The sequence below is a fragment of the Somniosus microcephalus genome, chromosome 2 (genome assembly GCF_052327205.1).
Source record: "Somniosus microcephalus isolate GS21.2 chromosome 2, FLI_Smic_1.0, whole genome shotgun sequence".
NCBI classification, from domain to species: Eukaryota; Metazoa; Chordata; class Chondrichthyes; order Squaliformes; family Somniosidae; genus Somniosus; species Somniosus microcephalus.
This window is the reverse complement of record NC_140988.1, coordinates 145,358,862-145,377,496: the sequence shown is the minus strand read 5'-3', so window position 1 is coordinate 145,377,496 and position 18,635 is coordinate 145,358,862. Positions and strand designations below refer to the sequence as shown.

At 48.4% G+C, this 18,635-nt stretch overlaps 1 protein-coding gene across 3 annotated transcripts in view; it reads left to right on the top strand.

Moving 5' to 3' along the window:
• antxr2a (ANTXR cell adhesion molecule 2a) overlaps positions 1–18,635 on the top strand; it is a 345,806-nt gene that overhangs the window by 114,753 nt on the left and 212,418 nt on the right. For all 3 annotated transcript variants that reach the window (XM_085963379.1, XM_085963363.1, XM_085963372.1), the window contains one exon: positions 15,802–15,874. In XM_085963379.1, the coding sequence (XP_085819505.1) occupies positions 15,802–15,874 (73 nt within the window). The remainder of the gene's footprint in view (positions 1–15,801; positions 15,875–18,635) is intronic.

Here is an 18,635-nt window from a genome sequence, read left to right as displayed (position 1 = left end):
GGAGGAGGACGAGGGGAGCCTTGCATGCTCTGTTGTGACCAATGCAGCATCCCTCCAGTTCACTGCTGCCTGTCAACCAGGGTATGCACATTGCCATGCCACATTAGCATAAGCTTACTCTTCGACCATAGGTGGCTACCATATGGCTCTAATTGCAGGTGACGCTTCTCCAACGTCATACTTCATCTCTGCTATACCGTTATTTCCTATCATTTTTACCATCAGCAATTTTCCGAGTGGCAGGCAGTGACTAGTGGGGTACTGCAGGGATCGGTGCTAGGACCCCAGCTATTCACAATATATATTAATGAACTAGATGTAATATCTCCAAGTTTGCAGACGACACAAAGCTGGGTGGGCGTGTGTGCTGTGAGGAGGATGCAGAGAAACTCCAGTATGATTTGGATAGGTTGGGTGATTGGGCAGATGCATGGCAGATGCAGTATAATGTGGATAAATGCAAGGTTATCCACTTTGGTGGCAAAAACAGGAAAACAGATTATTATCTGAACGGCAATAGATTGGGAAAAGGGGAAGTGCAGCGAGACCTGGGTGTCTTTGTACCCCAGTTGCTGAAGGTAAGCCTGCAGGTGCAGCAGGCGGTTAAGAAGGCAAATGGTACAGGGGCAAGGATGTCTTGCTGCAGTTGTACAGGGCCTTTGAGAGCACATCTTGAGTATTGTGTGCAGTTTTGGTTGCCTTATCTGAGGAAGGATATTCTTGCCATGGAGGGAGTGCAGCGAAGATTCACCAGACTGATACCTGGGATGGCAGGAATGATGTATGAAGAGAGATTGGGTCGATTAGGCTTATATTCGCTAGAATTTAGAAGAATGAGAGGGGATCTCATTGAAACTTATAAAATTCTAACAGGACTAGACAGACTAGATGCAGGAAGGATGTTCCCGATGGTGGGGGAGTCCAGAACCAGGGGTCACAGTCTAAGGATAAGGGGTAAGCCATTTAGGACTGAGATGAGGAGGAATTTCTTCACCCAGTGAGTGGTGAACCTGTGGAATTCTCTACCACAGAAGGCAGTTGAGGCCAACTTATTAAATATATTCAAGAAGGAGTTAGATATAATTCTTAAGGCTAAAGGGATCAAGGTATATGGGGAGAAAGCAGGGACAGGGTACTGAATTTGGATGATCAGCCATGATCTCATTAAATGGCGGAACAGGCTCGAGGGGCTCAATGGCCTACTCCAGCTCCTATCTTCTATGTTTCTATGTAGCATTACAAAAGTAAGTCGCCCTGAGCCCTCAATGCGCTTTTGCCATTTCTAATAACACATAGGCCACACAATCAACTGTTTGACATAATTTATCTTGAACACATGACAAAAGGATAATATACCAGCAAGAGTCAGAAAAAAAAGAAACATCACCCAAGTGACTCCCCTTGTGACTATAGGTGCTTAATCTTTCTCTTGCGCGTGCTTCTACGTGTTGCTTCCCCTGTAGCTTCAGCAGATGTAGAGGCACCTTGCTGACTAGGATGCTGCGCCAGCTTAGACGCCTTTCGCGGGCGTCCTCTGGGTTTGGGAGCCTGGGAAGGCTCTTCACCAGTCTGCTCTTCCTGTGGCTGTGCAGGGGTTGAAACGGCCATCTCAGTTGTCTCTGCAAAGTGGGTCTCTCACCGAGGGCTCCGCAGTGGCATGGTCGTGTGAGCGCTTTGAGGAGCCCACACTACTTCTGTCCTGCCAACAACATCCCTCTCATGGGTCAGTCGCACCTCACTGCTGGCAAGTGGCAGGAGAGCACCTTGCTGCACTTCAGGGGGGCCATGAGGACCCGTATCTGCACTGGCAGTCCTACTCAAAAGGACGTCCATGAAGCTCTGGTCTCTGCTCAATAGCTGCCCATCACTCCTCGAGATGACATTCTATTCTGAACAGTCACCATGTTTTCCTGACTCTGGCGACTTATTTCCTCCATGGCCGTAGCCATCCTTTCCCTGGAGGTTGCCATCCTATCCATGGTGGTGCGTTCATGTGCTATTGCCCCCACCAGGGCAGTGCTGATGTTAGAGATGGACTCCTCCATTCTCTCCATATTTGCACTAACCCTGGAGGCAAACCCTTCCAGAGACACCTGCACTTGTTCCTGTATTTCGTGAACTGCTGTTTTTCTGGATGGCCCCAGAGGCACAGCGTCTGCACGCAGCTCAACAGAGCTAGGAGAGTCCTGTGACCTCCGCAGAGGACTCTCCACTGCTGTCACTGTCTCCACCATCTGCTTATGCTCACTTGTGCGCTGTGATAGACCAGGTGGCAATACTACTCTAACTCACGAGAGCCCCACCAAGGTGTGCATTGCTGTGCTGGTGCTGGGGCACTGAGTTGTGGTGACGTTGGTCCCTCGGAAGCTTCATGTTCCTCTGAGGAGTTGTCCGGCTCTTCGTCCTGGATCGTGGGGAGGGGGGCGCTCGATGGTCCTGTGTGAGAGTAAAGGCATGATTTAGACATCTGATATTGATGTAACAGACACATCTTTTTGAGCAGATGATACAAAGCAATTCTCTATGAACATCATATGCCTTTGCTTTCTGAGAGGGATGAAACTCTCTTATGTCACCAGCTTCCTCTAGTGTGCCCGTCTCTCCATTGCCCCTTCCAGGTCCTCGCCAACGCCAACAATCTTGTTTGTTGCCTCCTCAGCACTGGTCAAAGTTGCTAGGGTAGGTGTTCCTCCTCCAGTCATTGCTCTCTCCCTCTTATTGTGGGCTATCTTTTCCTGTAAGGAGGGACACGAGCGGTATTTCAGCCACAGTGATGGGGTGAGTGTGAATAATCCCTACCATAGAAGCTTTGAGTGAGACGAAGATGGGGTAAGGTCCCAAGAGGAAGGTAGCTCCCTGTGTGTTGTTAGTTGTTGTCACTGCATGACAGTGAGAACGAGACGAAGGGGTGCATAGGCAGGATGCTGAAGTGATTCAGGGCAGAGACAGAGATGGATAGGAAAGGGTGCAAGGGAAGTAAGAGTACGGTGGGATATGAAGGAGGAGGCTTACAATGCAGTGTGCTGGTGATGAGAAGAGAAGGGAAGCAGAGTGAAGGCAAGTGAGATGGGATACTCACTTTTGCTGTTCGCACAAGATCGTTAAACTTTTTGCAGCACTGGATCCATGACTGTGCATAAATGGACCTTGCGCTCACCTCCTGAGCAATGCGCAGCCAGGCTGCCTTGGTCTGCTGAGGAGGCTTCCTCTGACCACATCCACAAGAACTTGGAGGGGGGAGTCATTAAAATGGGAGCTGCCTTGCCTCTGGAAGAAGTCATAGCGTTTAAATCAAGTACAGGAAACCACAATGGAAAGGCTCAGGCTGGAAAGCAGCTTTAAAAGCAGCTGCTATTATGACGTCATCAGAGGTGGCCAACCGACCCGATCCCCTCATTGGACCGGCCAGCGCGCCTCCTTGAAATTAACAAGCTCATTGAATCAAAATCGGACATCCGCAGCTGATCCCGCCGGAAGTGGCTCCGGAACCCGCCCACCATGCAACCCACCTCGGGAATTAAAACCGAGCCCCAGGTCTGTGTGCTTGTAGTTTTCGAAGATGTGCTTCCTGCTGGGAGTATCCCATCATGGAATTACCAGTTTTGTACCAAGTGGATGATCTAGGGTGATGCTACTTTAATGTTTTTCATCCATACCCACACCTGTTACTTTGCAATTTTCATAGAAAATTTCTCTTTTGATTAGAAATTTGATGGCACGTGCCTGTTTTTGAGGCACAAATAAATGCCTCCCAATCGCCACATCCCTCCTGATCATCTCCCCCGCCCCCCCCCCCCCGCCTTTTGCCGGCGAGCTGCCTGGGAACGCCTAGCAGGTGTCTGTAGCTCACTATTCTTATGGGAATGAGGCCCGAGGCCCAATATCACGTCAGTCTTGGGCCTACCTATCCCAGGTCAGCGATTGTTCCCTGCGCCCAAATGCAGACAGTGTGTAACTCAGTCCATCTGCTTCTCCCCTGTTCATAGCTCTGTTGGGGTTCTCACTGTACATTGCACCCTTCACCTGAATTTTAGCATGTTGGAAATTGCCATTTTGGATTTTGTGCCATTCCATATTTCAGGGGAATAGAATGGTGCAGTGTGGATTTCATGGTCCTGCCACTTCCTCGTTAGCAAGACACAATAGCAATGCATCATTCTTCATAGCTAATTCTGATGATGTTACAATGCAGACTACCAAGTAAATCTGTAATTTCTGCCACATTTGTAATGCAAGGAAGTGATTATAACTTGGAGATGTGCAGCTTTTTCTGGAGAATCAAATGGTATTATGGTCAAATAGTTTCCTGAAGCGCTCCCTGGGTATTATAATTCACAGAATCGGGTAACGGTCTTGAAATAATGCATATTTAAGGAAAAATGAAAACTATCTCATTTCAGTGGCAAAATTCCAATTTCAATTTGTGGAATTTGTATATTCAGAGACTTATTGACCCTGTGGCATATTACATTAATGCAGTGTTGTCAAATATTTTGGAGTGGCAGAATGTATTATGATTTCACTGTGGTTCAGAATACCACATGTGCATTGCATTGAATCATTAAGTTTGGGGTGATCTCCTTGGAAAGGGGCAGAATGCCTATTGATGTTCTGCTACCAATGAGTGTGCAGTTGGGAGAGGGGTGCAAGAAGAAGGAAGTGTTGGGGTGTGTGGGCAGGGATGGTGAAAGAGGGGAGGGTGGAGTGTGAGGGGCGAGAGGAGGGAAGGATTGGTGGGGAGCTTGAGAAGTGGTGAGGGATGGAGTAGCAGGGAAAGAGTGGATAAAGATGGAGAGTGAGGGATTGGTGGAACAGAGGAGGAGTGGTGGTGAGGAAGATGGGTTCGAGCGAGAGACTGGAGGAAGAGGTGGGGATAGGATTGGAGGAAGAGGGAGGTGTGGGTAACAAGAGGTTAAAGGGAACAGGTAGGGTGTGTGGAAAAGGGGTGAGAAATGGGAGGGAAGAGAGGGGGTGGTGGATGGAGGAAGAGGTGGGGAGAGGGGGGCAAAAGAAGAGCAAAGGGGTGTGGGTGAAGAGGGGTTGAAGAAAAAGGGAAAATGTTGGACAGGGTGGAGGAAGAGGGAAGGAGTGGGGATGGGAGAGATGGTGCAGGAAGAGGGAAGTGATTGTGTGTGTGTGTGTGTGTGTGTGCGCAGAAGAGGAGGAGGGACGAAAGGATGGGAGGGGGAATGGAGAAGGAGGTAAGGGTGGTGAAAGGGGAAGAGGGTATGGAGAGAGGGTGGAGGGGTGCGAGGAGAGGAGGGTGAGGGGAAAAGGGAGAGTGAGGGGATGGAGAGGAAGGGGAGAAACTGGATGAGGACATTGAAGCGAGGAGAAAAGGAGGAGAGGAATAATTCAACTGCATCAGCTCTGTCACTTCCCCCGCCAAAGCAGCAATAAAGGTGAGTGGCCTACACTTGAGGTAGCTCCAAACACTAGTCATGTCTTTGGACAGAGATGCCTGTCGGTAACATGGAGTGAGAGAGGGTCCAACCATATCTGAAGCAGCCAACTGCAGACAGCATTAACATGGGAGAATGGCACTGTAATCATGCAGGGAAGCACTGGTGGGCAGGAATGATCTATGGGAGATAAGTAGCTATTTAAGGAGCATGGGTGAGTTTTGGGTATAGGCACAGAGGCAGTCAGAGAAAGCATTGAAGCGAAAGCTTGGCTTCTCCGGAGCGACAGCATTTAAAATGAGGCAACGCAATACTCATTTATAAAACTAAATAATTAAATTTTCAACCTATAATTTAAAATTAGCTGTAAATTGACCATAACATGTTTAAAACAACCTTGCCTCAGGAAAATTAGTTCAGTAAAAAAGCAAGATGGTGGCAAAGGTTCGAGAAACTTTTTTCACAGGTACCTGATTGTGTCATGATAATTGCACATTCATGGGAATTTTCCATTATAATTGTGGACATAGGAATTAATAATGTTAAAAATCAACACCAGAAGTGTAACAAAAATGTGACAACTGGAAGTCAACTGGTGCAGACCGGAAATACATGCGGATGTACATTTTTCTTAATATGTAGATAGATATTGTTAGGCCAGAATAAATTATATAGTACTAATGCATCTCCTATGTTGTTCATGATGAGTTATGGGATAGTAAATAGTGGTAAAGTATGTTTTTTAAGCATTTTAGAAAGGTTTAACAGATATTTGTGCTATAAAAACATCTCGGCCTAGAAACTGGTTAAGGCCTTAAAATGGGCGCGGGGATGGTGATGCACGATCAACCCGCACCTGTTCAGAGGACTGCAGGCAGCACGCAAACTTCATGGTGCCTGCTGATTAGCACGATTGTAGCGCTCGGCCCAATGCTGAACACGCTGCTGAGCAATCAGCAGGGGCCCCAAGTTCATGCCAGGCTTGCACCAATTAAAGCTAGCCTGTACTACGTGAAGGCAGTCTGAACCTCCTTAAAGGGGAGGTGCCTTCTGCCTGCAACAGGTGATTGAAGTGTCTGGCAAGACAGTGGACAATAAAGTTATAATGATTGCACACTACTGCTCTGTAGACCATGAGCCTGGTGCTGAGTTTGAGGTCCTGGTCTTCAAACACTCTCTTCCTCAGGCGACCGAAGGCTGCACTGGCACACTGAATGCGGTGTTGGACTTCATCATCGACGTCTACCCTTGTTGACAGTAGGCTCCCGAGGTATGGAAAGTAGTCCACGTTGTCCAAGGTCTTGTCGTGGCTTTTGATAATCGGGGAGCAGTACTGTGGTGGGGGCAGGTTGGTAGAGGACCTTTGTCTTACGGATGTTTAGTGGAAGGCCCATGCTCTCGTACACTTCGGTCCAACGATCCTCAAAGCCTCCTTGAAAAAGTGCAAGATCCCCACCGACACCTGGGAATCCCTGGCCCAAGACCGCACAAAGTGGAGGAGAAGCATCCGGGAAGGCACCGAACACCTCGAGCCTCTCGCCGGGAGCAAGCGGAAGCCCAGCGGAAGGAGCGCACGTCAACCCAAGCACCGCACCCACCAGGCCCTTCAACCACTTTTTGCCCCACCTGTGACAGAGACTGTCGGTCCCGCATTGGACTCATCAGTCACTTGAGAACTCATTTTTAGTGTGGAAGCAAGTCATCCTTGGTTCCGAGGGACTGCCTAAGAAGAATGATGGCACAACAAGGGAGAGAGCGTGCACCTAGGTTCTCTGATGCAGCACTGGAGGCCTTGGTCCAGGTGGTCAACTTTAGGATGGAGGTCAGCTTTCCACAGGGGCTAGCAGGCCCTGCAGGCAACAGACCAGAGTGAAGTGGGAGCAGATAGCCACTGTGGTAAATGCCAGCAGTGTAGCCCCGAGGACCTGGAAGTGCAGGAAGAAGTTTAATGATCTCACATGAGTGGTCAAGGTCAGTGAATTTATCTTCAAATGCCATATCCCACCATCTGGACCATTAACCTCACACAGTGCTCAATGCACCACACCCCCATCACTCACCTACCAACAGTCTCTACCAAACATGACTTGCACTTCATCTGCACACACTTACTGCTGCAACCCACATCTCACAGCTTGAATACACTGTCAGCTGTTCAACCATTACAGCCACATCACCCAAACACATTGCACCACACTCACTGACACATTTCCCTTTATCAGGAAAAGGTGGCTCATAACCGGTGCCAGCGGACCTTAACCGGCGGGGAACAGGCTTGCCTGCATGACCTCGCCCCTATGGCGGAGATGGTGCTGGCCATCCTAGGCTGGGGCATGGCTGAGCCTGTGGCCAGCGGTGGGGCTGAAAGAATACAAGATGCTGGTATCCTCATATGTTATCCTCCTTCTCACATCCCACTTCCCCCTCATCCCATAATCTCTTCTGATTTACAAGCTGCACATGGTGTAAGCATGCACCTCTTGCTTGCCCCCCCCCCCTTCACCACAACCCTACTCTTGTACCATTCTCATTTCAGTCACCCAAGAAATCCAGCCTGCCCAGCCAGTGCTTCAACAAGAAGAGGGAGAGGAGAGTGAAGAAGAAGAAACGCAGTCACTCGATTACACACTCCCAGCCACCAGCTCAGATACTGACACTCCGTGTACTTTAGAGGATAGGCTTGACGTGGGATCTGCACATAGTGAGACACCGGTTATGAGTGGGCTGCAGCAAGGCTGTGGGAAAGGGTAGCGCAGGTGCCAGCTCCCCGGAGGGCGAGGTCGAACACGAGTTCTGCTGTAGAGGACTCGGATGAAGACTTCGATGGGGCAGCCTAAAGAAGAACTCTGATGAGTATGTAGAATGAAATGCTTGGTGCATTGGCAGACTTGTCAGAAAGACTGAATGCAATGTCAAAGAGCATGGAGGAGTCCAGCTTCAACCCTGCATAGGGCTTTGGGCAGAGCTTGGAGCCCATCCTTTCCAGCGTGGAAGGGGTGGGCAGATCCATTAATGCACTTGTGGACCCAACCATTATGCTGCGTCTGATGGCTCAGACTGAAGTCATGCAAGCTCAGCTTTCTGCTACGCAAGCTCAGACTGCTGCCATCATGGCTGGGTTTAACAGTGTTGAAAGGGGCTTGCAGGGTCTCTCAGTCGTCCAGCAGTCTGTACTCCAGCAGATTACTAGGATTGCTGAGGCGCTGCCCCGGGGGTGTGGCAATGGATCCGTGGAGGCCAATCCTGCTGTCCTCTCTCAGGATGACCGCATTCGTCCTCCCACCACTGCCACTCCGCCAGCCCAGACTGCTGCCGCCCATGCCGAGGTGGTGCAGTCTGAAGCTGGGCGTTCTAAGCCCAGAGTCCTGCAAGGCCATCTGCAGTTTCCCACTCTGAAAGTCAGCAGCCTTCCACCAGCCATGCTGCTACTCTGGGGTAACACTGCATAGGAGGACTAGGATAGGCAAAGACACTCACTAAAGGAATGCACGAGGGTGATTAGTTGATTTTTTGAAGTCCTATTGGATGGATAGATGTATAAAGTTGGATTGGAATGTTTGCTTTGTGGTGGCTTTTATTTCAGCATTGTGGCCAAGAGGACGCTGTGATGGTCAGTAACAGAGGGGGAAGGTAAGGTGTGGGACTAATTGTTAAATCCGTGAATGATTGAGACACGGACTAGCAGGAGAGAAAACAAACAGATCTTTACTGGTGAAAGGCATAAACGAAACTAACCAACAGAGGCTCTCTAGCGCCTTTTATACAGGGGTGGTCACTGCCGGTACTGCAGCCTGAGACCAGTTATTCTCTTAAAGGTACATACACAACAATTCCTCCCCTTTTAGATAAACAGTACATAACATTCATTTAACAACTAATGATAACGAATTACAATCACAATTACTGTTGCTAGATACATTGGTTAAGTTTAAGCAATTATAAGTTCAGTCTTTGAGGAGGCTTCCTGATTCTGTCTGGATAACGCCTCTTTGGGGTATCAGGTTCTTCTGGCAATGTTGAGTCGGAATCAATGTCGTTGTTTGGTTCATCTTCCAATATTACCAGTTCTGCGGTAGCTGCAATTGGAACGTCGATTTCATTACCAGGTGTATCAGATCGTGGTGTGGAGTTGACGTTTTCCAGTGACTCTAGAATCTGGTCAGCATGGCGTCTTACAATGCTCTCCCCAACGTCCACGGTATACATGAGAGGTCCTTGTCGTGTACAAATCGTTCCTGGCTGCCATTTCTCAGTGCGGTAGTCCTGGGCCAAAACTGGTTGACCTATCTTAAAACTCCTGGTCGGCCTTTCATTCATATTCTGAAACTGCCTGTTCTCCACATCTCTTCGGACGTTTGGCTTAACCAAATCCAAGCGGCATCGTAGTCTTCGATTGAAGAACATCATGGCTGGAGTTTGGTTGGTAACCGCATGTGTCGCATTCCGGTAGGCAAACAAGAAGTTGTCCACCTTGTGTTGTAGGGGTATATCTTCATTACACATTGCCTTGATAGCCTTCTTGAATGTTTGGACAAACCTCTCGGCCAATCCATTAGTGGCTGGATGATATGGGGTGGATGTGAAATGCTTAACACCATTGTTCTTTAAGAACCTCCGGAACTCTTCAGACACAAACTGTGGTCCATTGTCAGAGCAAATCTGTTCAGGCAGCCCATTCCTGGCGAATATGGTTCGTAAAACTGTGATAGTTTTTTCCGTGGTGGTTGAGGACATTTTTATTACCTCTGGCCACTTTGTGCATCCACCGCAATTAAAAACATCGAGTCCATGAAGGGACCAGCAAAATCAATGTGCACCCTTTGCCATGGAGATGAGGGCCACTCCCATGGATGCAGAGGAGCTTGTGGTGGGGCGTTTTGGACCTTCTGGCATCCTGCACAGCTCTTGGTCATCTCTTCGATTTCTCTATCGATTCCCGGCCACCACACAAACGCTCTGGCTAAGCTCTTCATTTTTACCCCACCCAGATGACCCTCATGAAGCTCATTGAGCACTCTATCCGTCAACTTAGGTGGAATTACTACTCTGGATCCACACATCAAGGTTCCTCTGCACACCGACAGCTGTTCTCTTCTCGGCGAGAATGCTGGCAGCAGTGGTTCGCCATGTGCTGGCCATCCCTTCACCGTTAAATCATAGACCCGTGATAGTGTCGGGTCATTCTGTGTTTCCTTTTCTATGTTTGCATTCGTCACAGGGAGACATTCGACTATGGTCGAGTGGAATAACTCCATTGGATCCACTGCAAGGTCGTCTTCTTCCACCGTCGGCAACGGTAGATGTGACAATCCATCAGCATTTCCATGCTGTTTAGTTCCTTTGTACTCGATGTCATATTGGTGTGTCCCTAGGAAAAGGGACCATCTCTGCAGCCGTTGTGCTGTCATTATCGGTACGCCCTTCTGAAGGTTGAAAATGGAGACAAGAGGTTGATGATCGGTTAGTAGAGTAAATTTTTGACCGTGCAGATAGTGATTGAACTTCTTCACCCCCCACACTAGGCTGAGGGCCTCTCTGTCAATCTGGGCGTAGTTACGCTCGGCAGAAGTTAACGAGCGTGACGCAAAAGCTATCGGCCTCTCTGAACCATCAAGGAATTTATGTGACAGTACCGCCCCAATGCCGTAGGGAGACGCATCACACGCCAGCCTGATTGGCAGTGCTGGGTTGTAGTGAGCCAATACTTCCTTTGAAGTGATTAAGTCCTTACTCTTCTGAAAAGCACGCTTACAATCATCGCTCCATTTCCATGCTACCCCCGTTTGTAGCAGGGCGTTCAGTGGGTGCAGAATTGTCGACAAATTCGGCAAAAACTTATGATAGTAATTCACCAACCCGAGGAGTGACCTCAGCTGCAACACATTTTCAGGTGCTGGGGCCTTAACAACCGCTTCAATTTTGTCAGGGGACTTATGTAACCCCTCTTCATCAATCACGTGGCCACAATACGATATCTGTTTCTTAAAAAATTCGCACTTGGGGCGGTTGGCTCGCAGCCTATGTTCCCGTAGTCTAGTGAGCACCTGCTCTAGGTTGTTAAGGTGTTCACTGTCGTCATCACCTGTTACAAGGATGTCGTCCAAGTAACACTGAGTCCCCGGAATCCCTTGCAGGACTTGTTCCATCGCTCTTTGCCATATCGCCGGAGCCGATGCTACTCCGAATACCAATCGATGATACTGGTAAAGACCTTTGTGAGTGTTTATCGTGAGATACTTCCTAGAGGACTCTTCAACCTCCATCTGCAAATATGCTTGTGCTAGGTCAATTTTTGTAAAACGCTTCCCTCCAGACAGCGAGGCGAAGATGTCTTCTATCCTTGGAAGAGAATATTGTACTGTGCGAAGGACAGGGTTCACCGTCACCTTGAAATCCCCACAGATGCGAATCTTCCTTGGCTCTCCGGACTTATTGGTTAACGTTTTCTTCATGACAGGAACGATGGGTGTCACCCACTCACTCCAGTCGACCTTAGACAACACGCCCGCCTTCTCCAGATTCTCCAGCTCTGCCTCGACGGCTGGGCGAATTGCATATGGTACCGGTCTCGCTTTGAAAAACTTGGGAACTGCATTCTCTTCTATTTTTATCGAGGCGGTTACGCCTTTAAGCGTGCCCAGTTCTTGTTGAAATACCTCTTTGGCGTTAGCTAAGATTGTTGACAATCGTCCAGGAGTGACGTCTTCATCTTTTTTACCGTCCACCGTCATTGCATGAATGAAATGCCAATCCAAGTTTATCTTCCTGATCCATTCCCGTCCCAATAACGGTGGTCCACCATTTGGCAGTATGTAGAGATACAATTTCCGTATTTTCTTGCCGTTGTATTCGACAGGCACCCTTATTTTTCCTCTGGGGTATACTTTTTGCCCCGTATACGTCGTCAAGACGATGGATGTCTCTCTCAAGGGTATGTGTGAAAATAGCCGCTTGTAGTCTCGTCGATTCATGACGGTTAGCGCTGATCCTGTATCCAATTCCACTTTAACTTGGGACCCTGCTATAGTGAGAGTGACCCAAATGGTTCGGTGATCCTCTTTTGCGATTACATTGTGAAGTTTGAGACAGCTTAGTCTCCTGTTTCCAGATTCACTATCGCTCATCTGGTCTTCGGAACTACTGTCCGTCATCTTTTGTACTTTCTTGTACGGTTCCTTAGTAGCCTTTTTGTTGTCGCTGGTCTTCTTCCCAGACCTACAAACTCGTGCAATGTGTCCAATCTTCCCGCATTGTCTGCATATTTTGTCTTTGGACCAGCAGTCCTTCTGGTCATGGTTAGTTCTGCCGCAGCGATAACATTTTGCAAATCCCCGTGTCATTTCGTGGGTGCCGTATTCCTGTGGTTTTTGTTGAATTTCTGCAGCTCCCCTGGCTGCTGCTTCATACGATACTGCCACGCTGAAAGCCTTCTCTAGCGTCAGCTCTTTTTCTGCGAGTAACTTCTGGGTTCCTTCACTCAGGAGTCCACAGACAAATTTGTCCCGTAAGGTATCTGCCAGTCCTGCTCCGAACTGGCAGTGCTTTGATAGCTTGCGTAGTTCCGTAAGATACTCAGCATTGCTCTCATCTTTGTGCTGAGTTCTCCTGTGGAATTTAAATCTTTCTGCTATCAACAGCGGTGCAGGGTTTAAGTGCTCCTGTAGAACAGCAACAATTTCGTTAAAACTCTTCGCCTTCGGTTTGGCTGGAGTAATCAGGTCCCGCAATAGGCCGTACGTTCTAGCGCCCATTAAGTTTAACAATATCGATGCCTTTTTCCCCTCCGCTATATCGTTTGCCTCGAAATATACCTCTACTCTTTCCACATACGTGGTCCAGTCCTCTAATGTATTATCAAAAGCAGTGATACAGCCAGTCTTCGGCATCTTGCAAATCTAAAATGGCGCTTCCCGCGCTTTTCCTTCTTCCCCGCTGTTGTTAGCGCTGCTTTCCACGGTTTCTTGCGCGTATTCTTTTTCTTTTATTATTTTCCCGTCGTGGAGCGGACCCTCTGGGACATTTCCCTCCCTCTTCTGAGGGCCGAACGCTGCCCAGCTTCGAAACACCGGCCGCGCCCTGTATGCTCCACCCTCTCTCTCTCCTTGCTTCCCGACTCGCTGCCCGGCCCCGTTGGAAAGCCACCCAATCGAGCTTCAGCCCGCCGCAGCCCAGGAAGGATCAGAGCACTACCTGCCACCAGCCCGACTAGCTGGGAAACCACGGACCGAGGAACCCAGCCTGGCTCTGGACAGTCTCTCCTGCAAGTTTTGAAATCGATGATTGACGGTCGACGCCCGTTTCTCGAGTTTCAATGGCCTATTTTTTTTTTTCTTTCTTCTGGCTCCGACCTTCAACAACGTCGTCGGAGCTGCTGCTGAGTTGCAGGTAAGTTCGTTTCTAACTCGTCGCCAGTGTTAAGTCCGTGAATGATTGAGACACGGACTAGCAGGAGAGAAAACAAAAAGATCTTTACTGGTGAAAGGCATAAATGAAACTAAACAACAGAGGCTCTCTAGTGCCTTTTATACAGGGGTGGTCACTGCCGGTACTGCAGTCTGAGACCAGTTATTCTCTTAAAGGTACATACACAACACTAATGTTGAATGGGGAATTGGGGTTGCGTTCACTGGTACTGTAGGCGGATGATTCGATCCCGGATATCTCGGCCAGAAAGGGGCTGTCTGGGTTGCCCGCTTCCTCTCCTGCTCCCTGTTCCTGAGTTGGTGGCCGTACCCCTGGTGGCAAGCACTGTGCACCAAGCATTTCATTGTGCATACTCATCAGCGCTCTTCTGTAGGCTGCCCCATCAAAGTCTTCATGATTGCTAGGTTGTGGAGGATACAGCAGACCACGACGAATGGGGACACACTCTGGTGAGTACTGTAGGGCTCCTCCAGTGGGGCCCAAGCAGCACAACCATTGCTGCAGCACCCCAGTGATCTGCTGTATGATGATTCGTGTGGCAAGATGGTTCTCATTGTACGCATGCTGGCCACGTGTGGTTGGGTTACAGAGCAGAGTATTGAGCCAGGTGGTCAAAGGATAGCCCTTGTCGCCTAGTAGCCATCCTCTGGTTTGACGTGGTGGCTCAGAGACTGAGGGAACAGCAGACTGGCACAGAATAAAAGCATCATGACTGCTGCCAGGATACTGGGCATTCACAATCCTGCTGTGCTGAGCATGGTCGTACACCAACTGCACATTCAGCGAGTGGTAACCTTTGCAGTTGTGGTACATCTCCGCATTTAGATGCGGCGCCTGCAAAGCCACGTGCATGCAGTCGAGGGCGCCCTGCACCATGGGGAAGTCCGCTATCCTGGCAAACCACGTGCATGCTCCGTCGCATCTCTGTGGCCAGAGAGAAGACAATGAAGTCCCCTCTTCTGGCATAAAGAACTTCTTTCACCTTTCTTAAGCAGCGGTGGACAGTGAACTGTGAAATGTTACAGATGTCACCTGCTCCAGTCTGGAAGGCTCCCGCGCAAAGAAATTCATGGCCACGTTCACCTTCACAGCCGTTGGCAGCGCTGTCCTCTTCTTTCCTGCTTCTGCTCCATCTCCCAGTCATGCTGGAGGCCAAGGGGGCTGAGAAGCAGAGCACCCATGACTGGGAGCAACTGGTCCGGCCAGAACCCTTGAAGTCAGCAGCAAGGTCTTCTCCACTTGCAGCACCCACTCCCTGTCGCCTCACCAACTTTAAACAACTCTAGAAAGCTGTAAACACTTCCAGAAACTTACACAGAGCCAGTAGAAATCAAAACGAAGTTACCTGAAAGTTGCTGATCCCTTTAAATTGCTAAAGTGGGAGGTCCTTGCTGCTGCTGAATGCATGTTCAGCTGTGCGAGGTTAAGAGAGGGTGTTAGTTCCAGCGATGATGGTGAAAAGGGTAGCACTGCTGTCAAATCAGCGTTGCTCCTGACGCCCACCCTACTGCCCTCACCAAGATGGCGTCCGGCGCAGCCTGCACCAAAAATGCGCACACGCTGCTTGGACGCTATTTTGGACCCAGTTCAACGCCCATCGTGCCCAAACAATGGGTGCTATGCAACCGAATTTTTAGCCCTTAAAACGTGATGCTTGCTATCTGGAAGCTATTTAATGTTGCACTAGGTATATTGGAGAACATAGTGTTCTAATGTTCATGGAAATATAGAAATTAATTTTTGAGAATCTGTTTTTGACTGTAAAAGTCGATTTCTTTGAAATAAGTCATTAAATATGCAATTTTTTTTCTATCTTGGATTCATCTATTTTAGCCAGATTTGTTATACATGAACTTTTGGAGGTTAATTTTCCAGAATGTATGTGTAATTTTGATGTTAATCTGTCATTCTTGCTTATTCGCCAGTTCATTAAACAGTTCAATATAAGGAGCTCATACAATGACTCATTTTCCAGATGAGAGACCAAGTAACACGGTGACGGATAATTACCTGCTGTGCCCAGCACCCATGCTACAGGAAGTGGGGCAGTAAGTACTCATTTAGTATACATCTGTAATTATAAATAACTAGACATTTGACAGGATATTATCGAACCTCTGGGTTTCACTTCATACTGCACTGCTTATAGTTTCATTATTGATCATTACCTGCCACATGGCTGTCTTGCATCTGAATAAGAATGTTTTTGTATTATATTTGATATGTGGTAAAATTAGGGGTCAGAAGGCAATAAAGGACTATACAAGGTTGTTAAAAGATTCCTCGTGATAGATTCAGGTGAACTACTAGGACATGGCAGAGGTGTTAAATGGCTACTTTGCATCAGTCTTCACTCCAGATGACTACGCTAAACTATCATTAATGTAATATATAGTTGTAAGTGTCCAAGTAGATATAGTCCTGGGGACTCCAAACATATCGGGCTGCAGGTCCTGATGGAAATCACCCGAGGGTGATCAAAGAATTGTGAGCTGTGCTAAGTGAGCCTCTTGCTTATATATTTAACAGCTCGCTGGAGTCGGTGATTATTCCCATGAGCTGGAGTGGGGCTCATGTGCCAATATTCAAAAAGGGCAACATGTCCGAAATGGAAAATTATAGGAACAATAACACTAGACAAAGGAGCTGAATTCCAGAGGTGTGGTGAGAGTGACTGCCCTTGACATCAAGGCAGCATTTGACCGTGTGGCATGAAAGAGCCCTAGTAAAACTGAAGTCAATTTCCCCAACTGAAGTAGGGGAAATCTCTCCACTGGCTGGAGTCATACCTAGCACAAAGGAAAATGGTTGTGGTGGGTTGGTGGTCAATCATCACAGCCCCAGGACATCGCTGCAGGAGTTCCTCAGGGCAGTGTCCTAGGCCCATCCATCTTCAGCTGCTTCATCAATGACCTTCCCTCCATCATAAGGTCAGAAATGGAGATGTTCGCTGATGACTGCAGTGTTCAGTGCCATTCACAGCTCCTCAGAAAATGAACCAGTCCATGCCCGCATGCAGTAAGACCTGGATGACATTCAGACTTGGGCTGATAAGTGGCGGGCAACATTCGTGCCACACAAGTGCCAGGCAATGACCATCTCCAACAAGCGAGAGTCACCATTGACCAGAAACTTAACTGGACCAGCCACATAAATACGGTGGCAACAAGAGCAGGTCAGAGGCTCGGTATTCTGCGGCGAATGTCTCACATCCTGACTCCCCAAAGCCTTTCCACCATCTGCCAGGTACAAGTAAGGAGTGTGATGGAATACTCTCCACTTGCCTGGATGAGGGCAGCTCCAATAACACTCAAGAAGCTCAACACCATCCAGGACAAAGCAGCCCGCTTGATTGGCACCCCATCCACCACCTTAAACATTCACTCCCTCCACCACCGGTGCACCGTGGCTGCAGTGTGTCCCATCTACAAGATGCACTGCAGCAACTCGCCAAGGCTCCTTCAGCAGCACCTCCCAAACCCGCGACCTCTTCCAGCTAGAAGGACAAGGGCAGCAGGCACATGGGAACACCACTCCACTACCTCCAAGTCACACACCATCCTGACTTGGAAGTATATCGCAGTTTCTTCATCGTCGCTGGGTCAAAATTCTGAACTCCCTCCCTAACAACAGCAGTGTGGGAGTACCATGACCACACGGACTGCAGTGGTTCAAGAAGACGGCTCACCACCACCTTCTCAAGGGCAGTTAGGGATGGGCAATAAATGCTGGCCTTGCTAGCGATGTCCAGATCCCATGAACGAATAAAAAAAACTTTAGTTATGAGGAAATGACTAGAAAAGACCATTAGGCTAGGAACCTAGAACTTCCTTTAGGCGGTTCTTAAATGTGGAAAATGGGTGCTGTGAGTGATCCCTGCACCCAGAGTTGGAGATCCATGGACCGCAAGAAATTGGTCCTCGGGCCTCATCTACACATTCAGGATGAGGTGCCAGTGCCTGTCGCACCTCCACACACCGCTCGTCTGACGGAAGCATTCAATTTCCATCCGTCTGCCTGACCGGCAGTGGCCCTTGGGTAAGTCACGGTGGGAGGATAGAAGGCGGGAGACAGAACATGGCTGGCAGCAGCCGTCAGAACTATTGTGGAGCCAGTTTGACAGAATTTAAAAAAAAAAAAAAAAAAAGAATTTACTTATCTTTTCGGTGGCGGTCGCTTGCTGGGCCACATCCCATCCCAAAAACCTAAGCACAGTGTTCCGAGGCCTGCTCTGCTCAGGGCTTTCTTGTAAGGATCCTTAAACAGATGTTAAGCCCCCTCATTAACCTGACAAATGGCCCGACCCAATTTTGGGGCACAGAATGTTGCTTCCACAAATTGGTCCTTTTTGCACCTGTTTTATGCCTGTAAAACAGGTGCAACAAGAATCAATTTCTAAACCAATCTGCATGACCAACTAAACAGAGAAAGGGTTATTAAAGATTCCCAACACAACTTCTGGAAAAGAAAGTCATGTCTCACCAACCTGGTTGAATGTTTTGAGGATTGTATTAATATAAGTAAAAATAAAATGGTAATAGATCTCCAGGACCTGATGGTTCCCACCCTAGTGTATAAAAGAAATAGGTGAGGAAATTGCAGATGCATTAGTCATATTTTCCAAAGTGCTCTAGACACACGAATTGTGCCTTTTGGATTGGAAAATTGCAAATGTCACTCCGTTTTTTAAATTATAGTCCTAACAATTTTGCATCAGTTGTGGACATGTTACTAGAATCTATCATCAGGGACAGAGTGGCTGAGCACTTGGACAAGTATGAGCTGATCAGAGAGTTAGCATGGACTTGT